Below are 27,808 nucleotides of genomic sequence, written 5' to 3'. Positions count from 1 at the left end.
ACCCCCCTAAACTCAGCCCAAACCCCCCTAAACTCAGCCAAAACCCCCCTAAACTCAGCCAAAACTCCACTAAACTCAGCTAAAAGCCCCCTATATATCCGCATCTCCAGTGTCTTCCTCCTCCCACTCCCAGCCCCGCCCACTTCCCCCCCCCTCCTCTTTGCTCCTAGATTTATTAAATTTCGAGTCCTGCCTGCGGTTGCCTTGGCAGGGCCAGACAAAATGATTTCACGGGTCTTATACGGCCCGTGGGCCGGACGTTCCCCACCCCTGCCCTAAATAAATAACGTGAGCCGCAGGTTTGCCGACCCCTGACCTAGTTCCATCGTCAACACCGCCTAAGTACCCTGTGACAAAGCTCAGCATGGCAACGCCGGTACCACATCTCGGTATAAATGGCGCCAATTTCAGGAGTCTTCGGCTCAATCCTGGAAAGGTGGTGGACACTTCTTCCACCACCGCCGGTGCACCCACGTGTCGGGAGCCCCATCGGTGACTATGACGAGGCTCAGCATTGAGAGTTAATCGCGGCGCGTCGGCTTCTCTGCCCTCCGACGTCAACACCGAACCGTCGCTCGAGGAACGCACGCCAGCTCGATCACAATATATATGTAAAACCACATATTTGACCATGCTGAATACATATACGTACCCACATACGCTTTTCACTCTACACCCCATGTTGTGTGCAACACATAAAGTAGCGAGCCCATTTCATCGGCGGAGTACGACGACGTGAATTCCACCGGCCACCGGCAATGCTTTGCCGGATCCAGGAGAGGCCCTGTTTGCCGCTTCCTCGCTGCTCCCGAGCCTCGGCCGCGTCCGTCTTCTCGACGTTGAGAAGAAGCGTTCGGGGTGGAGGGGCTGCTTCCTCAAGGGCCCGGAGCAGCCTCGGCTGGCCGCAGCCCCGACGTCGTCCCCCGCGTGTCGTCATCGCCGCATCGTCTTCCCGCGACGTCGTCCCCCGCGCATAGTGGCTCACATCTCGTTAATGCTGATCACCGGGGCCACCGTCACGTGCTGAGGACAGAAACCGCCAACCCACAGCATAGACGAATGGCATGCGACAGAACACGCGCGCGTACACTTGCTGGTGCTCACGGGGAAATAAACCAGTGGGGATGGAGTAAAACTGTTGCGCCACACGAACAGAAACGTCTATCGGGAGGTCACGTGCAGTGCGGAAAAAAGTCAACTCCCCTCTAGAGTGCCCTCTCGTGGAGGATTTTCCGACAGCAGTGGCGTCATCGAGCAATTGGAGAGCTGCGCCTTTTTCTTTTAACCGAGTAATGAGGGCAAGCGTGACTTAGGTTGCCGTGCGGTTTTTGTTTAGTTCGTGTGAGCCAATCTGTGCGTTCATGACCGGCATTCCACTGGAATTGGAATCAGTTATGGGGTCCCGGTTCTCCAGAAACTGAAGTTCCCGGTACCTCGAGCGAAACGTAGGACATCGTGCCTAACAATGCGAGGTACAATCAGAGCCAGTACGACCAGGGATGGTATAATCAGGTACAGTATGGTATGACCAGGGTTGGAAATGAGAAGAAATTACTTGGGGAGCTCAAACATTGCCATGCCCGTTTCAGCAGCACATTCACTTAAAATAATACAGTGTTTTACGTGAGGTATATTCACAGACAACGGTTTAAGTGTTCTCCTCCTCCTCCTCCTCCCACATACTCCTTGGGAGCTCCAGAGCATGATGGACGGACGCTGCGAAATACACCTCTACACAACGACACTACCCATCCCGCAGACTACACACGTTCCGGGTCCCACCCGTAATGATGTAGACAGTCCTGTTCGGATTTTCATTCCCACCACCACCACCACCAACTACAGCGTACGGTTCCAGGCTGTTCCGGCCCCAGTTCTACCCCCATGGGTACAACCGGAACGCGCGATGGGAGAGTGTTCCGGTGTGTGCGCTGCGGAGGATATGAACCTTGCCGTGCAGTGGCTCGGAGGGGGCGGCCGCCACCGCTCGAGCCGGCAGTGCTGGCGGTGCCACTGACGGTGGCGGCAGCAGCGGTACCTCCGTGGCCGCCTGCTTGTCATGGTAAGTCCGCACAGAGTCGTTGTCCTTGATGAGGTCGTACTGCCGGCAGAAGAGGCCGATGACCGCTGTGGGGGCGGGAGGAGAGAAGGACGCACGTGGAGCGTATGGGCGATGGACAGTGCTGGGTGGGTCGTTAACTTTAGCAAAAAGAGATTGGCCTAATTACCAATTACCCGTGGCTTCATGAGTAACACAAATGCCACGGACTAGTTTCTGAATTGGTAAAAAGTCAAGAATCCATAATACAAGTGTTTTGGGTTAGATCGCATAGATATAAATGTGTCGTTAAACCCGCTAACACTTCTTCAGCACACCGGTGTGTTGGAGAGTAAACTCACAATGGCATATTTAATTATACATTTATAACCCAAAACACCTTTATTATGGATAAAATTGGTCGCAAAAGCCTACGTGTTAAAAAGTCATGAACCATGTTTAAAGTGATAAAATGGGATAACATGTCTCTCGTTTATTCACTGGCCGTAATCATTTCGATGACATTCAATGTTGATCCTTCTTCAAGGGAGCAAATTCCTTGACGTGGCAAAGACGCCTGAGGGCCGTGCAGACCCGAGTGGCCCTAATCCCTGGACAGGAGGCACCCCAATCCAGGTTCCCTTCAACCCGAGTGGCCCTAGCCCTGGACAGGAGGCACCCCAATGCAGGTTCCCTTCAACCTGCACTGACCAATGTGGGAAAGCTGTCAATTACTTGGGTATGCAGGAGGTCCTGGGTTCGATCCAAATGGGGGCTCTGGGCGGGTGCGAGGGGCTGGTAACCCCTCCACATTCGATTAATTACCACAAAACCACGTCTAAAATATTTAATTGATAAGCTTGTACCGGAGGCCCCGGGGGGACAGGCGTCTATTACGTCTCCTGGCCAAACCCCATTTGGCGGAGCCAGGAGATTGAATCTTTACCTTCGGGGCTCCTCCAGAAACAACAAAAAGCTACTTAGGGTGGCCACGTGGAATGTTCGAACGCTCACTGCGGAGGAGAGGCTGTCACTCTGTCGGGAGCTGGACCGGTACCGCCTGGATATCTGTGGTATTCAGCAGGTCTGGTGGACCGGCTCTGGCTCCTGCCACCATGAGGGGTGAACAGTCCTCTCCTCGGGGCAGGAGACCACCAAACAACAGGGAGTGGCTCTTCTTCTGAACAAAAGAATAAAGGGTGTGTGGGAGCGTGGCGGTGAGGTGTGGGAAGCGGTAAGCCCCAGACTACTTTGGGCTTGCCTTCCCATCAACCGGAGGCGAGGAGTGGTGGTCATGGTTACTTATGCTCCCACTGAAGACGAACATCTGTGGAGGGATGCAGGCAAGACCGATGAGTCAGATCGCTTCTATGACCTCCTGTCACAGGTGCTAGCTAAAGTGGCCCCTGGGGATAGAGTTATCCTGTTGGGCAACTTCAATGCCCGAGTTTGTCATGCTGGCACCTGGTCTGGAGTGATTGGAAGGCATGGGCCAGATCGGCTCAATAACAACGGGAGTAGGCTGCTAGATTTTTGTGCAGACCATGGGCTTGTAATTACCAACACGCTGTTCCGGCATCGGCGCATCCACACAACATCATGGATGCATGCCGTGTCCTAACAAGAACATCTGCTGGACTACGTAGTGACAGAACAGTGGATGCGGGCCTATTTCCTTGACACCAGGACCTACTGTGAAGCTGATTTGCCCACTGACCATCGACTTGTCATCTGTAAGACCCCATTCAAACCCAAGGTGGCCTGGTCTCAGCTTGCTGATGAAAGTTGCAAGCGAGAATTGAATCATCGCTTGCGGCTGGGGTTGGCATCGTCCCCCACTCCTCTAGATGTCGAGGGGAAATGGGTGAGGTTTACGACTGTGCTCAGGCCCACTCTCATCGGCTACAGCATCCAACGTCAGAGAATGAGGAGGCTTACCGCAGCCTTCGCTCAGAGGTTCAGAGAGCCGTGAGGCGCTGCAAGGATGGGTGGTGGTTGCAGGTTGCTGAGGAGATGGAGTCTGCCTCAATGGCCCGTGATCACAAATCGCTATTTAACTCCATCAAAAAAGTAACCTGCAGCGCCACACCTATTACCATCATCAGGGGAATAACGGTGATCCAATCTCTAACCCCCAGAAACAGGTTTGCAGATTTGCTAAGCATTTCTGTGAAGTCCTGGGGGAGGGGAAATCCCTCAGCATGGAAAACATCATGGGACAAAGTGGGGATAACCCTGCTGAGGCTGCGGTGTCTCAAATATTGGAAGAAGAAGTCACCCCCTGTGAGTGGCTGGCTGAGGTGCCATCTGTTGAGGAAGTACTAAAGGTGATCTAGAGTCTGAGACCAGGAGAGGCACCGGGCAGAGATGATCTCCCAAGCGAAATGCTGAGGGAGGGTGGCATTTGTTTACATACTGCCCTATATGACATCATAACAACAGTCTGGACCACTGGACGGTTTCCGCAGGATTGGAAAGATGCCCTGGTGGTCCCCCTCTTTAAGAAGGGGGACCGCACAGACTGTAACAACTACAGGGGCATCTCACTCCTCAGTGTGCCGGGAAAGGTTCTGGCAAGGATTATTCAACATCATCTTGCCAGGCACGCTGAGAGGCTTGCGGAGCCCCAATGCGGTTTTAGGAAAGGGCAGTTCTGCACAGATGCGATATTTTCTGTCTGTCTGCTACAGCAGAGGTCCAATAAAACCTATATCTCTGTTTTATTGACTTGGTCAAGGCCTATGATACCATCACTAGGTCTGGGCTCTGGGTTATTCTTCATACTTTCGGAGTCCCTGACCCTCTGCTCACGATAATTAAGAACCTTCATGATGGTGAGCGGGCCTGGGTAAAACTACATGGCCGGGAGTCGGAGCCATTCCCTGTTCACCTTGGGGTGCGACAGGGATGTCCTCTGGCTCCCACATTATTTAACATATTTTTCGACCACGTCGTTCGTGAAGCCTTGGATGGCTGTACCGAAGGAATTTCCATCTGGTGCAGATACAATGGGAGGCTGATCGATACCCGGGTGCGGTCAAGGGATGGCTCGCTATTGGTCAACCACATTATGTCTGCCGATGATCTGGTAGTTGCCACTCACTCAGAGGAGGAGTTGGAGGTGATGCTGCTGAACTTGGAGCGTGCCACTAAGAGGTGGGGTCTTACCATCAGCCCCACCAAAACGAAGCACCTGCCTGGGTATTTTGTACAATCAGGCACTCCACCCCCACAACTCCCAATCGGTGATGGGGCAGTTGTGGAGAGAGTGGAGAGTTTCCCATACCTGGGCAGTGTGCTCATGACCTACTCCGGTTTGACAGCAGAGGTCTCACTCCGAATCAGTTGAGCGGCATTATCTTTTCATCGGTTGCGTAACGCTGTGTGGAAGCTACCTGGTCCGTCGCTCCACACGAAGCTTCAGGTCTTTTCGGCCACGGTCATTCCCTCTCTTCTCTACACTTGCGAAACGTAGACCCCCCTAATGGAACATCTGCGCCAGTTAGAAACATTTAGGCTGGCCTGCATACGGTCCATCCTGGGTTTAAACAGACTGGATTGTGTGAGGAGCTCACAAATCCTTGAAAGATCTGGATAAAGTCCCATCGGTGAGCTCCTCCGGCAGGCAAGGTTGCGTTGGCTTGGTCATGTCGCCCGCATGCCTAGTCACCGCATGCCTAAACAGCTTTTGTTCAGCCGGATAGAGGAGGCTAAACGGATGCGGCACGGGCTAGAGAATAGATGGAGTGATGTGGTACAGGAGGATGTGGAGATGAGTGGACTTGCCGATGACTGGTTCGAGCAGTGTCAGGATCGGCCTCTGTGGAGGAGGCTCGTGAAGGATGCTACTGGGCAGTTTGAGGCAGTCGCCCTCCAACAACAACGGAGGGTGGAGGAGCGACGCTCACAACTACAAGCGGAGTGCCAGGTGGCTAAAGCACAGCAAGTTGGCACAGTAGGGGGCACAGGTGGTGCATCGGCCAGTCATCTCATTTAGTCGACCCATGGCACCTGGGTCTGCCCCGTGACCTCCTGCCAGTGGGCGTTCGACACTTCACGTGGCCTCAACGTGCACATAGCCTGGCACAAGCGTCGTGGTGACGTCACCGCCACTTAGTGGCGAATGGCGGTTGTTGATCCCGACTCTGACACCTGCAGTATATTTGGAGCAGGAAAATTAAGAATAGGTTTTACCCTTTCTCGAAAAAAAAACTGTGGCTTTCAGATGTTCAAACACCAAATAGAAACCTTTTGCAAGGAATCAAGTCTGCATTAACCACATGTACTTGTGGTGAACATGCAAACAAACATGCTCTGATAATATATTAATTGTGCTTGAAACTGATTGGCCTACACCAGAGACAGCCTTCTTCATGGCCTAGTCTCACCAGTGTCAGACCAGAGAAGGCCAAAAGGTGAACTTTACAAAGACAATGCACGAATCAGACCATTTACGTCTCGAGGTGAGCAGCTATATCATAGGATACCTTTTTGTCAGTATTAAAATATAAAATAATATAATAACTTATATACATATAGTTTCAGTGATCTGTGCCCAACGCCTGACACTGTCATACCTGTCAACCCATATGGTTTATCCGTATTCTTGTAGAGGGAAATTGAGTTTTCAGATCCATACGGCGTACAACCATTTCAATACGAGCAAATTTCGTCTATTTGTGTTTTCCCCTTGTGATGGGAATTTGTAGGTTAACCGTTGAGATTTATAAGGGCACGGGGTGATCAATTAGGTCTGAATTGGTCTGTAATAAGGCAGGCACTGATAAGGAATAGACAGGTATGCTCTGTACGCTGTGTGTAACGCTGGGTGGCTACGTGCAACCAAGTGACGTCGCAAATTATTATCCAGTCGAATCTCTGTACCATGCTAACACCATTTGGAATGCCACCACATAAAGTGGCTTCGTAAAAAAGGAACCATTGTCATGCCGATTCGAAATCTCAACCCCAAAAAAGGATTATGCAGTGGCACACGGTCTGGTGATTCGTGAAATGCACCGTAATTTTGCTGTGGCTGAAATAATTTCAGAATCCAATCTTGAAGATATTGCCTTCCTTCCCAGCAATTAATCTGGCACCGTATGAATTTACCATTTATTTTCTTTGGGACTTTCGGTAAAGCAAAACGTATTTCGAGTGTGCCCACAGCGTTAAAACAATGATTAGCCACGGCTGAGGAATTCGTCCTACCATGTTTCAAATCTGCCTTATAATCACGAATCCGGTCCAAGACATGTCGCTTAGTTTCCCCAATGTAAATGCTGCCGCAGACACAGCTTAGTTTGTAGACACCAGGGTATTGCATGTCAGGGATCACATCCTTCACAGATGGGATCAGATCACGAATTTTATGTACTGTGTTGAATCGAACCTGGATCTTGTGTTTGCTCATGATTTTGGAAATCTTTTTGATGACCCCTGCTATGTATGGCAAGGTGATGGTTTTGATTGGGTCCTCAGATGGTTATTTCCCAACGTTTTTTCGGTAAAGTCACGTAGGTAAAAAATTTTAATTAATAAAAGTAAAATAAAACAAATTAAAAAATTCACGACGTTTCGGAAGCAACGTCGTGAATTTTTTAATTTGTTTTATTTTACTTTTATTAATTAAACATTTTTACCTACGTGACTTTACCGAAAAAACCTAAGAGTATGAATCCTTGCAGTCACGAAAGCTTCAAATCTAGAATCTAGGAGCAAACCTGGAAAAGCAGTTGCGAGTAGCAACATCATCAACACCAGCTAACATCACACGCCTCGCCAAAGAGAAGCAGTTCCAGCCATCACATTAGGGGCTTCAAATCTAGAATTATTTCCCAACGGTTGGGGTGATAGCTTTACGGAGTGTGTAGTCTGAATATCCATTCATCTTGAGAGCTTGGTGTACGTGTTCCAGTTCACTGGCTAGGTGCTGATGGTTGGAAATACATCGAGCTCTATGGTGTAGAGTTTTGATGAGGGAATTGTTCTGGGATGGATGGTGGTGGGAGTCAGGTTTTGAGCCATCTGGTGTCTTTTAGATTAAAACATCCAAGAATGGTAACTTGCCATCCTTTTCCACCTCCATGGTGAATTTGATGGCTGGGTGTATGGAATTGATGTGGTTGAAGAATTGGTTCAGTGCTGACAGGCCATATGGCCAGATGACGAATGTGTCATCTACGTATCTCTTCCAGAAAGAAGAACGTAGGGTGGATGCCTGGATGGCATCTGTCTCAAATTTCTCCATGAAAACATTGGCTATCACTGGAGATAAGGGAGAACCCATTGGGGTACCTTCAACTTGTTTGTAGAATGTTCCATTCCAGGTGAAATAAGTGTTGGTGAGGCAGTGTCTAACCAGGGCCGGTACATCAGCATTCAGTCCTTGTTGGACCAAATGTTCAATGATTGCAATGGTGTCAGGCACAGGAACTTTGGTAAACAAAGAGACTACATCGAAACTGACAATCGAATCACCTGGAGATAGTGAGATGGCCTTAATTGAAGATACCAAGTGAGCTGAGTTAAATACAGCTGAGGTGGTCTTACCAGTGAATGGTTGTAAGGTCTCCACCATTGACTCCCCCACCTACAAACTGGCCCGATTTCTGTCTGAGACCTTACAACCATTCACTGGTAAATTGTAGCCAATGTTTTCATGGAGAAATTCCAACCTGTTTTTTTTCCCATGGACAACTTTATGATGTTGGTTTGTCAACATGCAAAAATCCAACCAACATCAAAGTGCCGATTCAACAAAATTAATCACGAGGAAAACGTTGTGGAGATGATCGTAAATTGGTACCAAATGTGATTATATATGAGACATTTTAGATTTAATAAATTCAATACAATCTTAAAATGTTTGTCTTTTTCATTAAATACATTTTTATGAACCTATCATATGACAGGCAATTACACTAGTTTAATAAGAATAGGTTATTCTATTCTTATACTTTGATACTGGGAAAAAAGGTCCCATGATATATATTTGGAGTTTGCATGTTCTCCCCGTGGTGACGTAGTTTTTTCTCTGGATCCTCCGATTTTTATCTCCATATTTAGAATCCACATCGCGCGTTTGGAGTATTTGGCTGCTATAAATGTACACGTGATAAGCCACTGCGTTGAGCTATCATTTGTGGGCAGGTCGCTTCTGAAAAAGAGCTACATAGCTCAGTGGGCCTTGCCTGGTAAAATAAAAAAAATACTCTTTGCGTCTTTCGGTAAAGTCACGTAGATAGAAAGATAATAGATCACGAAGTTTTGGTCGCAACACAGGCAATCTTCTTCAGGTGAGAAGTTAGTTTAATAGTTTACTTTAGTATGGTGAGACAACCTCCTATGACCAATGCAGCTAAATCATGGCCCTCAGTTCCCAGCATCTTGGGTGGCGACTGAGCAGGCAGTGATAAGAATGACTGGGTATGAACAAGAGCCAGTGTATCAACTCCTATCTGTTACAACTTCAAAAGTGCGCTTTGTTGCTGTCCGGTTGGTGCTTCGGGACCTCGAGACGTCTGCTCGACAACCGTGATTTCTCTTCCAAAAGTGACACCTTAGTAACAACGGAAGCCTTCGTGATGATCGTGAGATATTTCCCGCTCGGTGCGCTGCGGGAGCGAACGGCGCGTGAACCGTCTCACCCGCCCACATGAGGAGCACAATGCTGATGATGAACAACTCCCCGGCCACGAGCTCCGGCGTTCTTCTCCTGAGCTCCTTCACGTTCACGTCCCCTTGGGGAAGACGGATGCACACGCGGGGGGCACGGCACAATGGTGTTAGCGAGGAGTGAAGCGTCGTTGCATGTCTGTACGTATGTTGAACTTCTTTCACACCGTACGTAGCCAACCGTGCTAATCGGAGGTGCGGGCGGGGGACACAACAAACTAAACACAAACAAAACGCAGTTTTAAAGAAAAAGAGTTTGCAATCTGTGAACTTGTTGTCAAGTTCAAGGTTGGTACGGTTTTACCAGGAGAGACAGAGCTCAATAAGAGTGGGATTGTGTCTCGTTTCGCGAGCGCGACCTGCGCCACCGGAATGATGAAAGCCGATGACGCGAATTGAAGCGCGACATTGAGAAGCTATATAGAGATGGAAGCAAAGAGAGAAAATCAAAAAAACGCTGCACACACGTAAATAAATAAATAAATATGGGGATATAATTTACGTCCCGTAATGCAAGTTGGCCAAGACAAATTACGTTTAAACCATTCACAGTACAATTAAGTTACAGAAACATTGAACAGATTCAGGGTAGTCACTCCACCGATATGTAAAAAGATATGTTAAATAGGTACAAATATACATTGTTGCTCTATTACTTAGTATTATTACGTTTTATTTCTCAGACTGTGGCAAAACATGCAAACAAGTAAAAGCATCTCAACAGCTGTTTTATTGCCAGCAAGGGGTAAAAAAAAAACCCAACGCTCATTTTTCATCATTTATTTTGACACTGCCAAAAAGGTCGTCGCAAGCTTCGCTCAGAGGCACCTCTTGCCGCGCGATCGTCCAAAGTCCTCCCTGCCGCGAGGTCGCGGGAGAACAGAGCGAGTCCCAGCGACGACGAGGTCCCGTCGGCCCCACTCCTCCTCGCCTCGTCCGCCGCCCCGACGGCGACGAGGTGGCGGCTGCCGTTGCTGCCCGCGTGGGCCCGCGGCGGCCCGGGCCCCGGCGTGCGGAAGGTCACCGGCTCGCTGGCGGGGCCCGAGCCGGTGGGGGTCAGCGCCGAGACGCGCACCGCGTAGTCGCTGTCGGGCTGCAGCCCCCACAGGGTGCACACCCGCTCCGTCGTATTCACCTCCACGATGACGCGCCGCGACTGAGCCTCACGCCTCTACGGAGGGAGGGGGGGTGCACGGTCGTGCAAACGCGATCTGACGCGCCGTTTCAGCCGGGGCTGTTAACTACCTCGCCTGGTATGCAGCAAATCGGAAATTCGATGCCGACATTGACGCCTGTATATTTGGAGTTTGCGGGGTCTCTCTCCCCCTGGTCACGTTGATTTTTCTCCTGGTCATCCGGTTTTTCCCTCCGCATTTAGAATCAACATCACACGTTTAGGGTAAATTGTCTGGCTATACATTTCCACGTGATAAGCCACTTCGTTGAGCTATCATTTGCGATAGCCATGTCGCTTGTGAAAAAGAGATATACAGCTCAGTGGGCCTTACCTGGTAAAATAAAAAAAATATTTCTTACAGTTTAGTTTGTCCGCGATCCACAGAAATCATTTCCACGCCCGGCACGCCAAATAATTTAGGTCAAGTGCCCACCCCGCGGTCCTGTCTGTAGTGGCACTTCACATACATTCAGTGAAAAATGTAACCCTGACGCGCTTAAATCACTTTTCCAAGTCAATGCGTCTCCCTGCTCAGCAGCGAAGAGCCAGTGTGGTAGAGATTCCCCATTCCCATGGCCAGTGCCGGATCATCCTAGTAGCAAAAGTAGCACAAGTAGCATAAGTAGCACAAGTAGCAAAAGTAGCATATACTACGGGCCCGCCACTTTCAAGGGCACTGCGCTAAACGCTTTCAAGCTATAAATTCTGATTCAGTGATTCTGTACTTGCTCTATTACTATAGTATTATACTTCCTTCAACTTTTATGAACGACTGGGTATTTTAAGGTTAGCGATTTTTCGTATTATCTGGCTATATCGCAAATTACAATATTTATATGTATTTACGTGTTTTCTTATTGTGGGCCCCTTTATATGCTACAGGCCCCGCACTAGGTTAATCCGGCACTGCCCATGGCGATGTCCAGGTTGTGTGTTTCGAGGCGTAATGCGGTCGGTGACAAATTGCGCAGAGGATGGGGAGGCGTGAGCCCCCTGGTGGCGACCTGCGGGGAGGCGCGCGCCCCCTGGTGGCGAGCCTGCGGGGAGGCGTGAGCCCCCTGGTGGCGACCTGCGGGGAGGCGTGAGCCGCCTGGTGGCGACCTGCGGGGAGGCGCGCGCCCCCTGGTGGCGACCTGCGGGGAGGCGTGAGCCCCCTGGTGGCGACCTGCGGGGAGGCGTGGCGGCAGCGTGGACCAGGGCTGCGTCGTGATTGGCTTAGACGAGGGCGTGGGTCGGCATCCAAAACAACGAGGCATTTTTTCGCATTCTTTAAAATATAAAAAAACGCAATATTTAAAGGGCCGCAATGCCTGTGGTGAATACAAGACGGTGGTCCTTAACAAATAACGTCATGGAACTTCGGAGCCGCGGGTTGCCGACCCCTGCCCATGGTAAACGGAACTCCCATGGTGAACTGTAATTCCACGGCGAACTGGACATTTATGGTCAGGGGTCGACAACACAAATAACAAGTAGAAGCATTTTTTTGTCGAATTTCAAGAGATGCATTGCAGTCCTTCAAGAGCCACCGCATGCGACTCTTGAACCGCTTGTTGCCGACCCCCTGGGCTTAGAGCAAGAGGGCCCCCCCCCAGCGTTCGGCTCTGCCCCTCCCGACAGATATACGGGTGGGCGGCGACGCGGATTTACACTCGAGAGCCACGTGGGGGAGCCGAAAATGCGAGTCGCGTTCACGCAGCAGCTCCAATAGATTTTTGAATTTCGAATCTACGGAGTTGGGAGCCAGGCGTTGCCGCGTGTCTGTGGGCCCGAGTCGTGACCCCCCAGAGTGGTCACGTTGCAGAGTCACAGAATCTCGACGCAGAGAGTTCTACTGAGCCTGGGTTTGAACTCCGGTTTTTGTCCACCCAGGATTCAACCGGATCCTCACGTGCGAGCGAGTTGATGGCCTGCGCCCGGTCACAGATGACTGCACAACAACACCCATCCCATTGAACTCGATGTTTCACTTTTGTTCTACCGATATTATGAAGCCACTGTAGCTTTGCACATTTAATCTTCCAGATTGAAAATTAATTTATTGAAAACTGCTTTTCGTGTTTAGTGTGTTGTCCTTCTCCCCCCCGCACATCTGATTAGCACGGTTGGCTACGTACGGTGCAAATGAAGTTCAACATACGTACAGCCTAATAGTTTGGCAGAAAATGTTCATGGTTCTTTTTTGTGTGGTTCCCCAGGCCCATGAAGATGATGTTTGATGGCTGCGTGATACGGTTCTTCTTTGAAGGGTATATATCTGGATAATTCAGCTGAAAAAATATAAAAGAAAGGAATGAGTTCAGAATTTAAGAGACATTTTTGTAAACATGTCTTTAGCATATTTCTAGAGTTTGGGTTTTGGTTTCCGATTTAGCGCCACAGTGGCAAGCTGCGACCTCTCCGTCGGCTCGTACACAGAAGGTCGCGGGTTTAACCCCGACCCTGTTACCTGCTGTGTAGATTTGAATCTTGATTTGAAGCTTTCGTGACTGCAGGAATCCATACTCTTTGGTTCTTTCGGTAAAGTTACGTAGGTATAAAATAAAACAATGTTATACCTGCGTGACCTTACCGAAATAACCAAAGAGTATGTAGATGTGAAGTTTACAAGTTCTCTACAGCTCCCCCGGCCTTTCCCTCCACGTTTAGAAGCAACGTGCGTTCAGCGTATTTGGCATGACAAGCCACTTCCCTAGGCTATCCTTCGTGGCCAAGTAGCTTCTGATAAAGAGCTATAGAGCTCAGTAAGCCTTAGCTGGTGAAATAAAAATAGTAAAAAAAACATTGTATCGTTTAAATAACAAAAATAGTTTAGGTTAAAGTATTTTATTTAGTAAATTAGTAAAATTAATAAAAAAAAACTATATACCTAAAGTCTTGCAAACGACGCCTAAATATCTGAATTCCAACTGTTTTGTCTCCATCGCAGCAGACGTGATGGGGAAGATTTGTCTGTAAGTGTCGGCTGAACGGGCTCTGGGGGGGGGGGGGGGTCCATGGTCGTGGGTTACCCGGTGCAGCACAACGACCCCCCAAGGCAGACGAGCCTCCAGTAATAGCACCACGAAAGGGTCTACAGCGGGAGCCTGAGTAAAGACGCCATCACAAGTTAAAGAGGCAGATCTCCAGCCGTGGTGACGGCAGCACATTCACTGGCGGCCGTTACTCGGCACGGCACCGTGACACGAGCCCCTAGAGCAGTCGTTATTCTTCACCTGGGGGGGGGGGGGGGGGGCGCGAGATGCCCGACCTGGGGCTGTGAGACATGGACAGATTGCTTTAGAAGGTACAGCCCGGGGCACGTGAGCACAACTTACTTTAGATTTGAAGCTTTCGTGACTGCAAGAATTCATACTCTTAGGTTTTTTCGGTAAAGTCACGTAGGTAAAAAATAATAATTAATAATAATTAATACAAATACATAATACAAAATAATAGAAACAATAATAGAAATAAAATAATAAATCACGACGTTTCGGAGGCAACACAAGCTTCCGTCTTCAGGTGGAACAGTCACAGCACAATTATTTGTATTATTTATTTTTTACCTACGTGACTTTACCGAAAAAACCTAAGAGTACAATTTACTTTGTTTCATCAAACCCTGTGTATTTGTTAACATTGTAATGGTGTTTAACGGTTGAGAACCAATGGGGTTGCAAGGCTGCAGTTAAAGGTAAAGAGAACCACTGCCCTACACAATGCACCTCGAGTCGCATCACCTGCTTGCCCGTGGCGCGGGACTCACCTCCTGTGAGATGACGTAGCCGATGACGTCGTCGCCGCCCTGGGCAGGAAGGTCCCAGGAGACGGTGGCGAAGTGCGCGGAGACGCGAGACACCTCCACGTGCAGCACGTGGGTGGGGGTGGTGCCTGGCGTGCAGAGAGCACGCGGGGGGCGGGGTGGGATGGTGAGGAGGGGGTGAGGTGGGGGGAGGGTGAGGAGGGGGGTGAGGTGTGGGAGGGTGAGGAGGCGGGTGAGGTGTGGGAGGGTGAGGAGGCGGGTGAGATGTGGGAGGGTGAGGAGGGGGGTGAGGTGTGGGAGGGTGAGGAGGGGGGTGAGGTGTGGGAGGGTGAGGAGGGGGTGAGGTGTGGGAGGGTGAGGAGGGGGTGAGGTGTGAGAGGTCGAGGAGGGGGTGAGGAGGGGGTGAGGAGGGGGGTGAGGAGGGGTGAGGTGTGGGAGGGTGAGGAGGGGAGTGAGGAGGGGTGAGGTGTGGGAGGGTGAGGAGGGGGGTGAGGAGAGGGGTGAGGTGTGGGAGGGTGAGGAGAGGGTGAGGTGTGGGAGGGTGAGGAGGGGGTGAGGTGTGAGAGGGTGAGGAGGGGGTGAGGAGGGGGTGAGGAGGGGGGTGAGGAGGGGTGAGGTGTGGGAGGGTGAGGAGGGGAGTGAGGAGGGGTGAGGTGTGGGAGGGTGAGGAGGGGGGTGAGGAGAGGGGTGAGGTGTGGGAGGGTGAGTAGGGGGAGGGTGAGGAGGGGGGTGAGGTGTGGGAGGGTGAGGAGGGGGTGAGGTGTGGGAGGGTGAGGAGGGGGTGAGGTGTGAGAGGGTGAGGAGGGGGTGAGGAGGGGGTGAGGAGGGGGGTGAGGAGGGGGGTGAGGAGGGGTGAGGTGTGGGAGGGTGAGGAGGGGAGTGAGAAGGGGTGAGGTGTGGGAGGGTGAGGAGGGGGGTGAGGAGAGGGGTGAGGTGTGGGAGGGTGAGTAGGGGGAGGGTGAGGAGGGGGGTGAGGTGTGGGAGGGTGAGTAGGGGGAGGGTGAGGAGGGGGGTGAGGTGTGGGAGGGTGAGGAGGGGAGTGAGGATGGGTGAGGTGTGGGAGGGTGAGGAGGGGAGTGAGGAGGGGTGAGGTGTGGGAGGGTGAGGAGGGGGGTGAGGAGAGGGGTGAGGTGTGGGAGGGTGAGGAGGGGGGTGAGGTGTGGGAGGGTGAGGAGGGGAGTGAGGAGGGGTGAGGTGTGGGAGGGTGAGGAGGGGGTGAGGAGGGGGGTGAGGAGAGGGGTGAGGTGTGAGAGGGTGAGTAGGGGGAGGGTGAGGAGGGGGGTGAGGTGTGGGAGGGTGAGGAGGGGGGTCAGGAGAGGGGTGAGGTGTGGGAGGGTGAGTAGGGGGAGGGTGAGGAGGGGGGTGAGGTGTGGGAGGGTGAGGAGGGGAGACTGGTGAGGAGCAGTGAGGAGTGGTGAGGTGTTGTTCTGCCTCACTTCTATACTCTACACAGACAAAGCTCCCCGTATAACCTGAACAGACTGTTGGGGCAAGTGCTGCTAGCGAGCACCTATGAAGGCCGGCACGGCACACGAGGGGGGTGTGTGGCCAGCACCACAAACGGCCGCCTTTGTCTCCCCAGTGGCGATGTTTACACACCGCACCAGGTACTCATTTGAGGCTGAGGCGATCTAGGGAAGGCCGAGGACCGGTTCAGATAATCGTCACCGGTGTTGGCCGTGAGCGGGAATCGAACTCGGGTCTCCGGGTTCGTAGCGCAGCGTAGCGCTCACCGCTACACTACCGATAAAACAGGATTTACCGGACACAGTGTCCTCAAATGAACGTGAGCGCAAAACACACAATTAGCGCTGTTGGTCCTGAAGCTGGGCAGCAGTCAGTGACATCCTGCACCTCCAATTAGCACGGTTGGTCACGTAAAGTGCGAAATGAGGAGTTCAACCGCCAGGACACATCCACTCATCAGTGGCCGGCAGAACGGACCCCTTTGGGAGCCGCTTTCTTCCCACGCCAGACGCCTCGTTAGCAGCGGCCTCGTTAGCAGCGGCCGGAGGTCTCAGGGTGCACCCGGAGGGACAGCTGCCTCTCGGAGGAGAAGCTTGACTGTCGAGTGCAGATCTGAGCAGGCGGCCGTGATTATTTCTGTCCTCGAATTTGCCGGATCTAGATCATCGAGCGTGAGCAGTAGGGGAGCGTGAGCTGTTGTGGCAGCGCCGGCTACCAGGGACAGTGTGAGTTTGATATGCCTCATGCCGCACATTTATCCTTGTGTAATGCGGGCGTAAACGACCTCCCGGAAGTTACGTCATGGGGGGAGGAGTTACGTCACGTGGGGGAGAGGGTAAGGGTCTATAAGGGGGGTAACCGGAAGCGGTCGGGAGTGATCGGGGACTGGGAAAGTGGGAGGCCACGCAGGGCGAAGGGTGAGGAGAGAGTGGCGAGATTGCCACACACCCGAGCCACGAGGATCGGCACCGTCGGCCAACGGTGACCGACCCCCGGGCAGCAGGAGCAGCGAGGAGGCTGCAGAGAGCAGCGGGTCTGCAAGGGAGGAGTCGGGCAGCAGGGGTCTGCACGACGTGACAGCAGCGGGTCTGCTAGGAGGGAGTTGGGCTACGTGAGCGACAGCAGCCTGGGGCTGCAGAGCAGAGAGTATATAGGGGAGTACCGTGAGGGAAAAGAGATCGAACCCAAATAAAGGACACAGGACAGAGAGAAGCGTCCGAGTCTTTTATTACACTGGTGTCAAAAGTGTAACGGTATGGCTAAACAACTGAGAAAAAAGAATATTCCGTCTCCGGCATCGGCTTCATCTTCCGACGACGATGACCTTCCTCCTGCGGTGGACCCGACTCCAGCAGAGGAGGAGATCCGTGCTGGGACGAGTGCGGGTCCAGGGGTCCAAGATGTCGCCGCGTCGGCGGACCAGTCTGCACCAAAGGACGCGGATTTAAGATGGAGTCAGATGGCGGAGCAACTTGAAACTCTCAAGAACGTACTTGCACAGTTGTGTGAGCTAGTTACGCCGAGGACGGCGTCGGAAGGCGATGTTGGTGGTCCGCAGGAGCTCGGTTTGTCTTCAATGTCGACGCCATCAGCCACGCGGCACGAAGACGCCATCTTGGGCGTGGCGCACGACAAAAGGCGGGAAGCCGCCATTTTGGGCCCTCCGCGACGGAAGGCCGCCATCTTGTCGACACCACGCTGCGACGCCATGTTGAACATGCCACCGGAAGAGTCAGCGGCTGGAGGGAACGCGCCAAGGCGTCGCAGTCGTCACCTAACGACTGTCAAGGAATTCTCCATCAGGGGCGATTGGAGTGCGTTCGCCTGCAGATTTTTGGCAGCAGTACGCTCGGCGACGTGGACTGACGCCGAGGCATTAGAAGTTCTTCCGACTCTCCTTGATGACGAGTCCGTTAGATTATTTCGCTCATAAAAGCCGCGAAGAAGAAAACATTGTGTGGTGTGTTCGACGAAATGGCAGACGCTTACGAGCCGCCGGATGATGCTCATTGCCGGTTTGTGCAACGACAACGCGCACTCGAGGAGTCTCCGGTGGCGTATAGGGGCGCGGTACTGGAGCTGGCAATGGCCGCATACCCGGAGATGGAGCCTGACCTGTTGGAACCTCTCATCCTGGGGAAGATATTGGAGCGGAAGGGAGTGCGTCACGCTAATGCGGACGCACTTTCCAGGCTGCCGCAGCGATCCCCTTGCGCGTGTGCGTCGGGGACGCATAGGTGTGGCCCGATTCAGCACCCCCCTCCGCCTGTCGCGCTGGCAGTCGAAGTGCCGGAAGCTCCGCTTGAGCCGGGGCCGGCTGATGCGGGGTCGGCTGATGGGGACCGGCTGAGGCATTCTACATCTCCCGAGGTCTGTGTGGATTCCGGAACAGATGTTGGATGATTCCTTGGTAACGTTACGTAAGCGGCCTGTGAAGGGGAGTGGGCGACTCTGTGCGGGAGGCGTGCCGGAAACCACTCTCCGTGATGGCTTGCTGATGTGGAGGGAAGGGATGCAGGAACGCTGGCGTCTGGTTGTACCGGCATCATTGCGGTACGAATTGATTAGGACTCTGCATTGTGACACGCTTTTACATCTGGGGGTGCAGAAGACGCTATTGACGCTGCAGCGAGACTACTATTGGCACGGCATGACGACGGATGTCGTCGGGCACGTTCGCGCGTGTCCCGATTGTGCCCACCGTAAGCCACCTAAACATCCATATGTGCCGCCGATACAATCCATCCAGGTGTCTCGAGTTAATGAGTTGGTGGCGTTAGATATTTTGGGACCCTTTCCGCCATCCGCTAGGGGAAATAAATATTTGCTGGTAGGGGTGGAGTACCTCTCCCGCTGGCCGATGGCCTGGCCTTTGCCTGACCAGTCAGCGGCGTCTATCACAGACGCCTTTCTATTTGGGTATGTTATGGACAAAGGGGCGCCGGAGAGGCTCCTTACAGACCAAGGCCGGAATTTTTCCTCGAAATTGTTGGGGGAGGTGTGTGCGGCGCTGGGTACAAAAAAAATACGGACATCTCCCTACCACCCACAAACGGATGGTATGGTGGAACGGCTTAATCGGACCCTGTCCGCCATGTTGTGCCATACGGTTAGTGAAAAACAATCGGATTGGGATTTGCATATCCCTGGGGTGCTTTCAGCGTACCGGATGACGCCGCATGCGGCTACAGGATATTCGCCGTTTTTTCTAATGTACGGTCGTGAAAACGTACCGCCGATTAATGAACAGTTGGGAACCGGAGCGAGGGGACCTGTCAAGCCTCTTCCTGATTATATTCAGGACACCGTTCGCCGAGTCACTGAGGCGCGGGTGGGGGCTCGCATGGCTACGGCCAAAGCCCAGGCTCGGAACGAGCGGTGTGCGCGACGTTCAAAAGGGGAATGCCCTTGGAAAACGGGGGACCTGGCCTGGCTCCATTGTCCACAGGTACGGCCAGGTACCTCTCCTAAATTACATAAGCCATGGCAAGGGCCGGTTCGCCTCATCGAGGTTCCCAACCCACAGTCGGCGCGTGTTCGGTTTGGTTCTCGGCGTTGGTTCGTCCATACATCTCGGTTGAAACCATACGTGGCCCCTCGACCGGATGCGTCATCTCCTGAGGTTGCCTTGCCGGGGTCTGTTGCTGCCGACTCGCCCTTGCCTGTGCCTGCTGACTTTGCTAGAGCGCCTGTCGTGCCTTTCACAGACGAGCCGGCCGTGACGCGGCAGGGGAAAGAAGACCCAGCTCGGGGTGCGCCTACCACGGCTGCGGAACCTTTGAGGCCCGCAGCCCTTCCAACCCCGCCGCGGACACGATTGCGGGACGCCTCTGATGCTGCGCCTTCGAAAATAGGGGACCGGGACGTTGCCAGGCCTCCAATAGCGACAGACGAACTTCAGCCTGTCGCTCTTAAAACCCTGCCACGTTCCCGCTCGGCGGGAGGGCCACCGACCGTCCGGGACGGCCCGGCGACCCGCACCTGCTCGAAATCCCTCACATTTCGTTAATTATTGTGTTGTGTTCTTGTTCTTTCGGTATATTATGGTGTGTTCTGTGTCCTTTTTCGTATTCGGTCGTGTTCGCTCGCATTGCTTATTGGAGTTGTGTTCAGCCGAGGTCGGCTGGATTTTCTCTACGGGGGAGGGTGGTGTAATGTGGGCGTAAACGACCTCCCGGAAGTGACGTCATGGGGGGAGGAGTTACGTCACGTGGGGGAGAGGGTAAGGGTCTATAAGGGGGGTAACCGGAAGCGGTCGGGAGTGATCGGGGACTGGGAAAGTGAGAGGCCACGCAGGGCGAAGGGTGAGGAGAGAGTGGCGAGATTGCCACACACCCGAGCCACGAGGATCGGCACCGTCGGCCAACGGTGACCGACCCCCGGGCAGCAGGAGCAGCGAGGAGGCTGCAGAGAGCAGCGGGTCTGCATGGGAGGAGTCGGGCAGCAGGGGTCTGCACGACGTGACAGCAGCGGGTCTGCTAGGAGGGAGTTGGGCTACGTGAGCGACAGCAGCCTGGGGCTGCAGAGCAGAGAGTATATAAGGGAGTACCGTGAGGGAAAAGAGATCGAACCCAAATAAAGGACACAGGACAGAGAGAAGCGTCCGAGTCTTTTATTACACTTGTAGAGGACTATTTCCAGTAATGCGCCACCACGTAGCAACGTTCAATTGGACGTCAACAAGTTGAGTGGCTTATGTGTCCCTACCATTGCACACAAGGGCATCCCTGATGACTGTAGCACTGACAGTGAAGTTATCTGGTTTGTGCTCGCCAGTTCCTGGACCACGTTGACCCCTGCCTTAGCGGCTACATTTTTCAGGTGGTCGTGGAATATTAACGCTTGTCCAGCTCCTCTCCTAGATAGGTCGGGAAGGGGAGCGTTATGTGGCGGTGCAGCAAAAGGAGACTTTCAGGGTGCACTTGGCGTTTCTGTTGTCAAGACGAAATGCAGTGACTTGTTTCGTGGGGGTTTGAGTTGAGCCTCCAATTCCAGAAGTATCCCTCCATGGTGTTGATGTGAGACCCTCACCCAGTGAGAGACCTGTCAGGAGAAAACGGCGCTGACTTCACAGCGGCTAGTAAAGTTTTTGGGTGAATATTTTCAGAGCTCTGCAGCAGAACTGACTTGACAACTGGAAGGCGCATTGCCTCGTGTGCAGCCTTTGTTCTTGCCAAGAATTGCACGATGGGCTGGAAACAAGTTTTCAGGTTGTCCAACACACAAGCGAATGCCCCAATTTTTTTCCAACTACCCAAGCACTTCTCAAGGACGGTGCCCCACCATTTTACTTCGTGCAGCGTTCGAACCCGGCTCATATAACCAGTGAAAGCCTACGTGTTAAACCAGTGATGCCGTGTTGGAGCCGAGAGCAACCAGGACCCAGGGTTAAAACCTTCGGGGTTACCTGAAGTCCAGTGGGACCGAGTTACAACTTGAGGGGAGGCACCGTGGCACCATTGGGAGAGGGTGGGGGGGGGTCTGTTCTTCGTGTAGGCAAGTCCTGCGAATGTGTCACTTCTTCAGTGCTGCTCGCTATGAGCCCCCACACCTCGGAGCCCGTGTCCAGGATCTCAGCGAGTTTTCAATTTCACTCCCTCGACCCTGGTTGGTCAATGCCCATTTGTAGGAACAACCCCTATGACTTTACAGTCTGTTCTACTATCGCGCGTAATTTTCATAACGCGATGGATGTATTCGGGAACACATTTTTATTACGCGGGTGTGAATGAGATATGACGTGATTGGTTTAATTACGTCGCGCGAGTAGGAATAAGCGGTTGTACGTCTGCTTCGGCGTAGAATCACACACAAGGTGGGATGCTGATGGATGCTTCTAGATGCTGCCCACACGCCGCAGTCTTTGTTCAGCCTGCATACGCATCTCACGTGCTATCACGGATTGTGCTTTACCTTATATAATTTATTATAACTATATTTTTCCAAAACCTGGTGTTCTTCAGGAACGCAACTACTGGGTATTACGAGGACAGATTATGCCCATTTCACTTGTTTCTGCTGTAATTGTTTAATGACACTCAGAAACCAATGCTACTTCATGCTGTTTCTTGTGCAAACTCGGCGCCGCGGTGGCGAGTTGTTAACTGCCTCGCCTGGTATACACAAAGTTGTGGGGTTCGATCCTGACCTTGATCCCTCTGTATTTAGAGTTTGCGTGTCTCTCTCCTCTTTGTCGTGGTCGATCTTTCTCCGGGTCGTCTGGTTTTTCCCTCCACCTTTAGAATCGACTTGTGTGTAGAGTATTTGGTTGCTATAAATTTTCACGTGATGATAAGCCACTTCGTTGAGCTATCATTTGTGGCCAGGTCGCTTCTGAAAAATAACTATATTGCTCAGTGGGCCTTACCTGGTTAAATAAAAAATAGTTTCCAATCGAATACTACGTGCCTTATTTCCCGCTGTGAACCATTTCTCATGAACCTAATTGTTTTAATGAATCTGGTTGCCCCACAAAAATATATAAAGTCTAGATAGATGTTAATTTGTTTACACTTAAATCATAGATGCGGTGGCATTTCCTGAATTGAAGCGGGAAATTAGACGTAAACAATGACAAGTAGTGGCTCTACTCCGTCGCGTGTGAAGGTGACTGTTTCACTGTCAGAGACCATCATTTCCATCTTCGAGGAACTTTGAGTTCGGGCCTTTTGGAGGCCTTTAAGGGACGATAGCCCGAACCCCGGGGTCGGCGACCTGCGGCTCCGGAGCCGCATGCGGTGGCTCTTTAAGGACCGCAGGGCGGCTCTTGAAATTCGCAAAAATTGGCTCTCCGTGTTGTTTTGGTTGCTGATCCCCTGACTATGGAAGTCCAGTTCACCATGAGAGTCCAGTTCACCATGGAAGTTCAGTTCACCATGAGAGTCCAGTTCACCATTGGAGTCCAGTTCACCATGGAAGTTCAGTGTACCATGGGCGTCTTGTTCAGCATAGAAGTCCGGCTCAGCATGGGCAGGGGTCGGCAACACGCGGCTCCGTAGCAGCATGCGGCCCTTTCAGGACTATTTCGTGATGTTATTTATTATTCAGGGCCCACCGCCTCGTATTCACCACGTGCATTGCGTCTTGAAATAGTGGGTCTTTTACTGAATTCGAACAAAAAAAGGCCCTTCTTGTTATTTTGGTTTCCGACACTCTGCCTGAACCGAGCCTCAACAACGACCCCGACTACAACCCTCGGGCCCCACATCAGGAACTCAAAGAAAGCCACACGAACCCAGAGTTCACACGCAAAGCCTGCAGTCCACACGAACCGACAGTGCACGAGGACCTAATAACGACCACGAGGGAGACCCGCACCTCCGATTAGCACGGTTGGCTAGGTACGGTGCGAAAGAAGTTCAACATGCACATAGTTGCTGAGGAGAGCTGTTATGAGGAGAACCGCTGTGTGGGTTTGCTATGAGGAGGAGCAGGAGGATGATGAGTGGGAGTGATTGAATGCCGTGGAGGCTGGCAGGCGAACGCGTGCTAAATATCAATCGTGGCGGATTGCTGAGAGTGAGCTGGCGAGACTTTAATCACATTAAGGAGCAGCGATAACCACCAGCAATCACTTATACAGCAGTGACACGACGAGGCTGGGAGACATGCGCTTATATCAGCATCATCATCAGCGGTAATCAATCCGCTGCCGTGTAAAGGCCCCTCGCGCTCCTGCGATGTTTACAATCCGTGCGGAGGCATTTTGCTGTCTCGGGCTGCCACTCCGCTATTATTTTTGGCCACCTTCCATCACGCCTGCTAAGCCGGTGACGTACCCTGCCCAAGTCCAATTTTATCATCTTGTGCAGAGGCGAAGATCCCCCGTATAGCCCGCGACAGAGCGTTGGGGCAAGTGCTGTTCGCGAGTAGCACCTATGAAGGCCGGCACGGCACACGAGGGAGATGGGTGGCCAGCACCACGCCCGACCGCCTTTGTCTCCCGAGTGGCGATGTTTACACACCGCACCTGGTATTTATTTTGAGGCTGAGTCGACCTAGGGGAAGCCCAGGACCGGGTCAGATATTTGTCACTGGTGTTGGTGACCGTGAGCGGGAATCGAACTCTGGTGGCCGGGTTCGTAGCGCAGCACGCTGACCGCTACACTGCCAAAAAAACATGATTCAACGCACATGTCGTATAAAGTGCAAACTTTTACATACACAAATGAGTCCAGCATATATAGTCTCGTTGGCAAGAGTGACCTGGCAACATCAGTGGAGGTCTACAGGCAAGCCCGATGAGTCGGATGCCTTCTAGGGCCACGCGGAGACGAAGACAGGACAGGTGTGCGGTCACACCCATTGTTGTATTGCACGTATATGCTCCCATGTACCGGCCCCACGCTTATCACCAACTCCCACTGACCAGCATGGTGAAGTATGGTGAAGTAGTGGCAGGCCCTCATCCAGGGGCCCGTACAAGTGCGCAAACATTACACACACACACATTACATATACACATTACATACAAACACACATTACACGCACACATTACACACACACACACATTACATACACACACATTATATACACACACACATATTACACACACACACATTACATACACACACATTACCTTCACACACACATTACATACATACACATTACAAGCACACACATTACATACATACACATTACACACACATTACATACACACACATTACACACACACACATTACATACACACACATTACATACATACACACATACACACATTACACACACACACATTACACACATTACACACACACATTACACACACACATTACATACACACATTACATACATACACACATACACACATTACACACACATTACACACATTACACACACACATTACACACACACATTACATACACACATTACATTACATACACACATTACAAACAGACACATTACATACACACACATTACATACACACACATACACACACATTACACACAACCATTACGCCCATCTCTTAACCTTTATAAACAGTTTGCCTAGAGGCGAACCCCCCTTTTTTTGATGACGACCGCTTGTGTTGCGATCGAAACGTCGTGGTTTTTGCGTTTATTTGTATTACTGAAAGAACCAGAATAAGTCTGAATTATAGACTGCCAGTACGCTCACTCAGGTTCAGTTTAATAACAATTTCTACAGTCTACATTATCGACTGCCAATACGCTCACCAGCTTAAAAACCAGGCTACAGTCTACATTATAGACTGCCAGTACGCTCACTTTCATTTTTTTTTATCTACGTGACTTTACCGAAAGAACCAAATAATATTACACACACATTACATACACACAAATATTACACACACATTACACACACACAAGCGTTTCACACACAAACGTTACACACACAGACATTACACACACACACATTACATACACACACATTACACACATACACATAATTATTACACACACATTGCACGCACACAAGCGTTACACACATACATTACACACACACACATTACACACACACATACATTACACACACACACATTACACACACACACACAAACGTCACACACACAACACAGACCCATACAACAGCCGCCGTTCGCCACTGAGGCCACGAGAAGTGTCGGAGGCTCGCTGCTAGCAGGAGGAGGTCACGGGACAGACCCAGGTGGTGCCGTGGGTCGACTGACTGCCATGGCTGACAGATGCACCACCTGTGCCCCCTGCTGTGCCAACTTGCTGCGTGTTCGTCGCCCGGCTCTCCGCCCAGTGCGAGCTTCGCTCCTCTACCCTCCGCTGACGCACACAAGTACAATAAAAGATCCCCAGTGTAGTCTTCACAGACTGTTGGGGCAAGTGCTGCTAGCGAGTAGCACCTATGAATGTTGGCACGGCACACGAGGGAGTGGGTGGCCGACACCACACTCGGCCGCCTTTGTCTCCGAGTGGCGATGTTTACACACCCAACCAGGTACTCATTTGAGGCTTAGTCGACCTAGGGGAAGCCCAGGACCGGATCAGATAATCGGCACCGGTATTGGCCCGTGAGCGGGAATCGATCTCGGGTCGCCGGGTTCGTAGCACAGCGCGCTAACCGCTGCACCACCGCTCCCCACACGTCGACACGTACACACACAAACGTGCCTCCAGACACGTACACACACACACGTGCCTCCAGACACGGACAAAGAATAACACAAAGCTCCCCCGTGTAGCCTTAGACAGACAGCTGGGCTAAATGCCGTTAACGAGCAACTAGAACATATAAAGATCCCCCGAATAGCCTGAACAGATTGTTGTGGCAAGTGCTGTTAGCGAGCACCTATGAAGGCCGGCACGGCACGCGAGGGGATGGGTGGCCAACACCACGCCCGGCCGCCTTTGTTTCCCTCGTGGTTATGCTTACGCACCACATCGTGTACTCATTTAAGGCGACCTAGGGGATGCCCAGAACCGGTTCAGATATTCGTCACTATTATTGGTCGAACTCTGCACGAACCACTCCACCACCGCTCCCCGCACATGTACACTTACATACACATCGCGCACACACACTCAGACACACAGACACATACACACAGACACATACACACAGACACATACACACAGCATACACGTACACAGATAAAGAGTCCCCGGATAGCCTTAGACCGCTAACGCGAGTGCTGTTTGCGAGCACCCATGAAGGTCGGCACGCCCGGCCGCCTTTGTCTCCCTGGTGACGATATGAACATATACAAGACAAACACGCACGTACATACACGCACATGTACACACAAATACAAAGATCCCCCGTATAGCCTTAACAGACTATAAGGTCAAGTGCTGTTAGCGAGCACCTTTGAAGGCCAGCACGGCACACGATGGGGTGGGTTGCCAGCACCACGCCCGGCCGCCTTTGTCTCCCTGGTGACGATGCAGACATACAAAGACACACGCGTGCGCGGGCACACACGCGAATGACGCGCGCAATTGTGGACGCGGAGCCACCACCACGACCACCACCACCATCATTACCACCACCATCACGACCATCATCAGGTGGGAGCAGCAGCAGCAGCGCACTCACTCGCGGCAGCGATCACCGCCAGAAGCCAAGCCATGTCCATCGCCCAGCCTCCCTCCTCCTCGTCTCCTCTCCGTCGCTTTCTCTCCTCCTCCTCCCCGTCACCCCTCGCTACTTCCTCGCTATTGTTTCCGTGCCTCGTCTCCTCTCCTCGTCTTATCCTCCTTCTAGTTGTCGTATCCACCTCCTCCTCCTCCACCCTCCGCGTCTTCCTCACCCCGCACTCCCCCTCGTCTCCTCCCGCTCTGGCTCAGTCTGCAGCGATCGCCTCCACTCGGAGGCGCGGGCAGCGACTCCGCCCCCCCCCCGTCCATTGTCTCTATAAACCCTCCCTGTCCATTGTCTCTCTAAGCCCCTCCCTGTCCATTGTCTCTCTAAACCCTCCCTGTCCATTGTCTCTCTAAACCCTCCCTGTCCATTGTCTCTATAAACCCTCCCTGTCCATTGTCTCTCTAAGCCCCTCCCTGTCCATTGTCTCTCTAAACCCTCCCTGTCCATTGTCTCTCTAAGCCCCTCCCTGTCCATTGTCTCTCTAAACCCTCCCTGTCCATTGTCTCTCTAAACCCTCCCTGTCCATTGTCTCTATAAACCCTCCCTGTCCATTGTCTCTCTAAGCCCCTCCCTGTCCATTGTCTCTCTAAACCCTCCCTGTCCATTGTCTCTCTAAACCCTCCCTGCCCA

At 52.1% G+C, this 27,808-nt stretch overlaps 1 protein-coding gene across 1 annotated transcript; it reads right to left on the bottom strand.

Annotated features, from left to right (window-relative positions):
• Positions 1-161: 161 nt before the first annotated feature.
• On the bottom strand, positions 162-27,170 carry LOC144734150 (fibronectin type III domain-containing protein 5b-like). The gene is made up of 6 exons (XM_078616214.1): positions 27,131-27,170; positions 14,641-14,765; positions 10,544-10,886; positions 9,688-9,780; positions 1,949-2,127; positions 162-1,023 (listed from the first exon to the last, which is right to left on the bottom strand). Exons 1-6 carry the CDS (start codon positions 27,168-27,170, stop codon positions 982-984), a joined length of 822 nt encoding a protein of 273 aa, XP_078472340.1. The 3' UTR covers positions 162-981.
• Positions 27,171-27,808: the final 638 nt, after the last annotated feature.

Source organism: Lampetra planeri, chromosome 50 (genome assembly GCF_965212315.1).
Source record: "Lampetra planeri chromosome 50, kcLamPlan1.2.h2, whole genome shotgun sequence".
Classification (NCBI taxonomy): Eukaryota; Metazoa; Chordata; class Hyperoartia; order Petromyzontiformes; family Petromyzontidae; genus Lampetra; species Lampetra planeri.
Note: the sequence above shows the minus strand (reverse complement) of the source record. Positions and strands in the feature narration are given on the sequence as shown.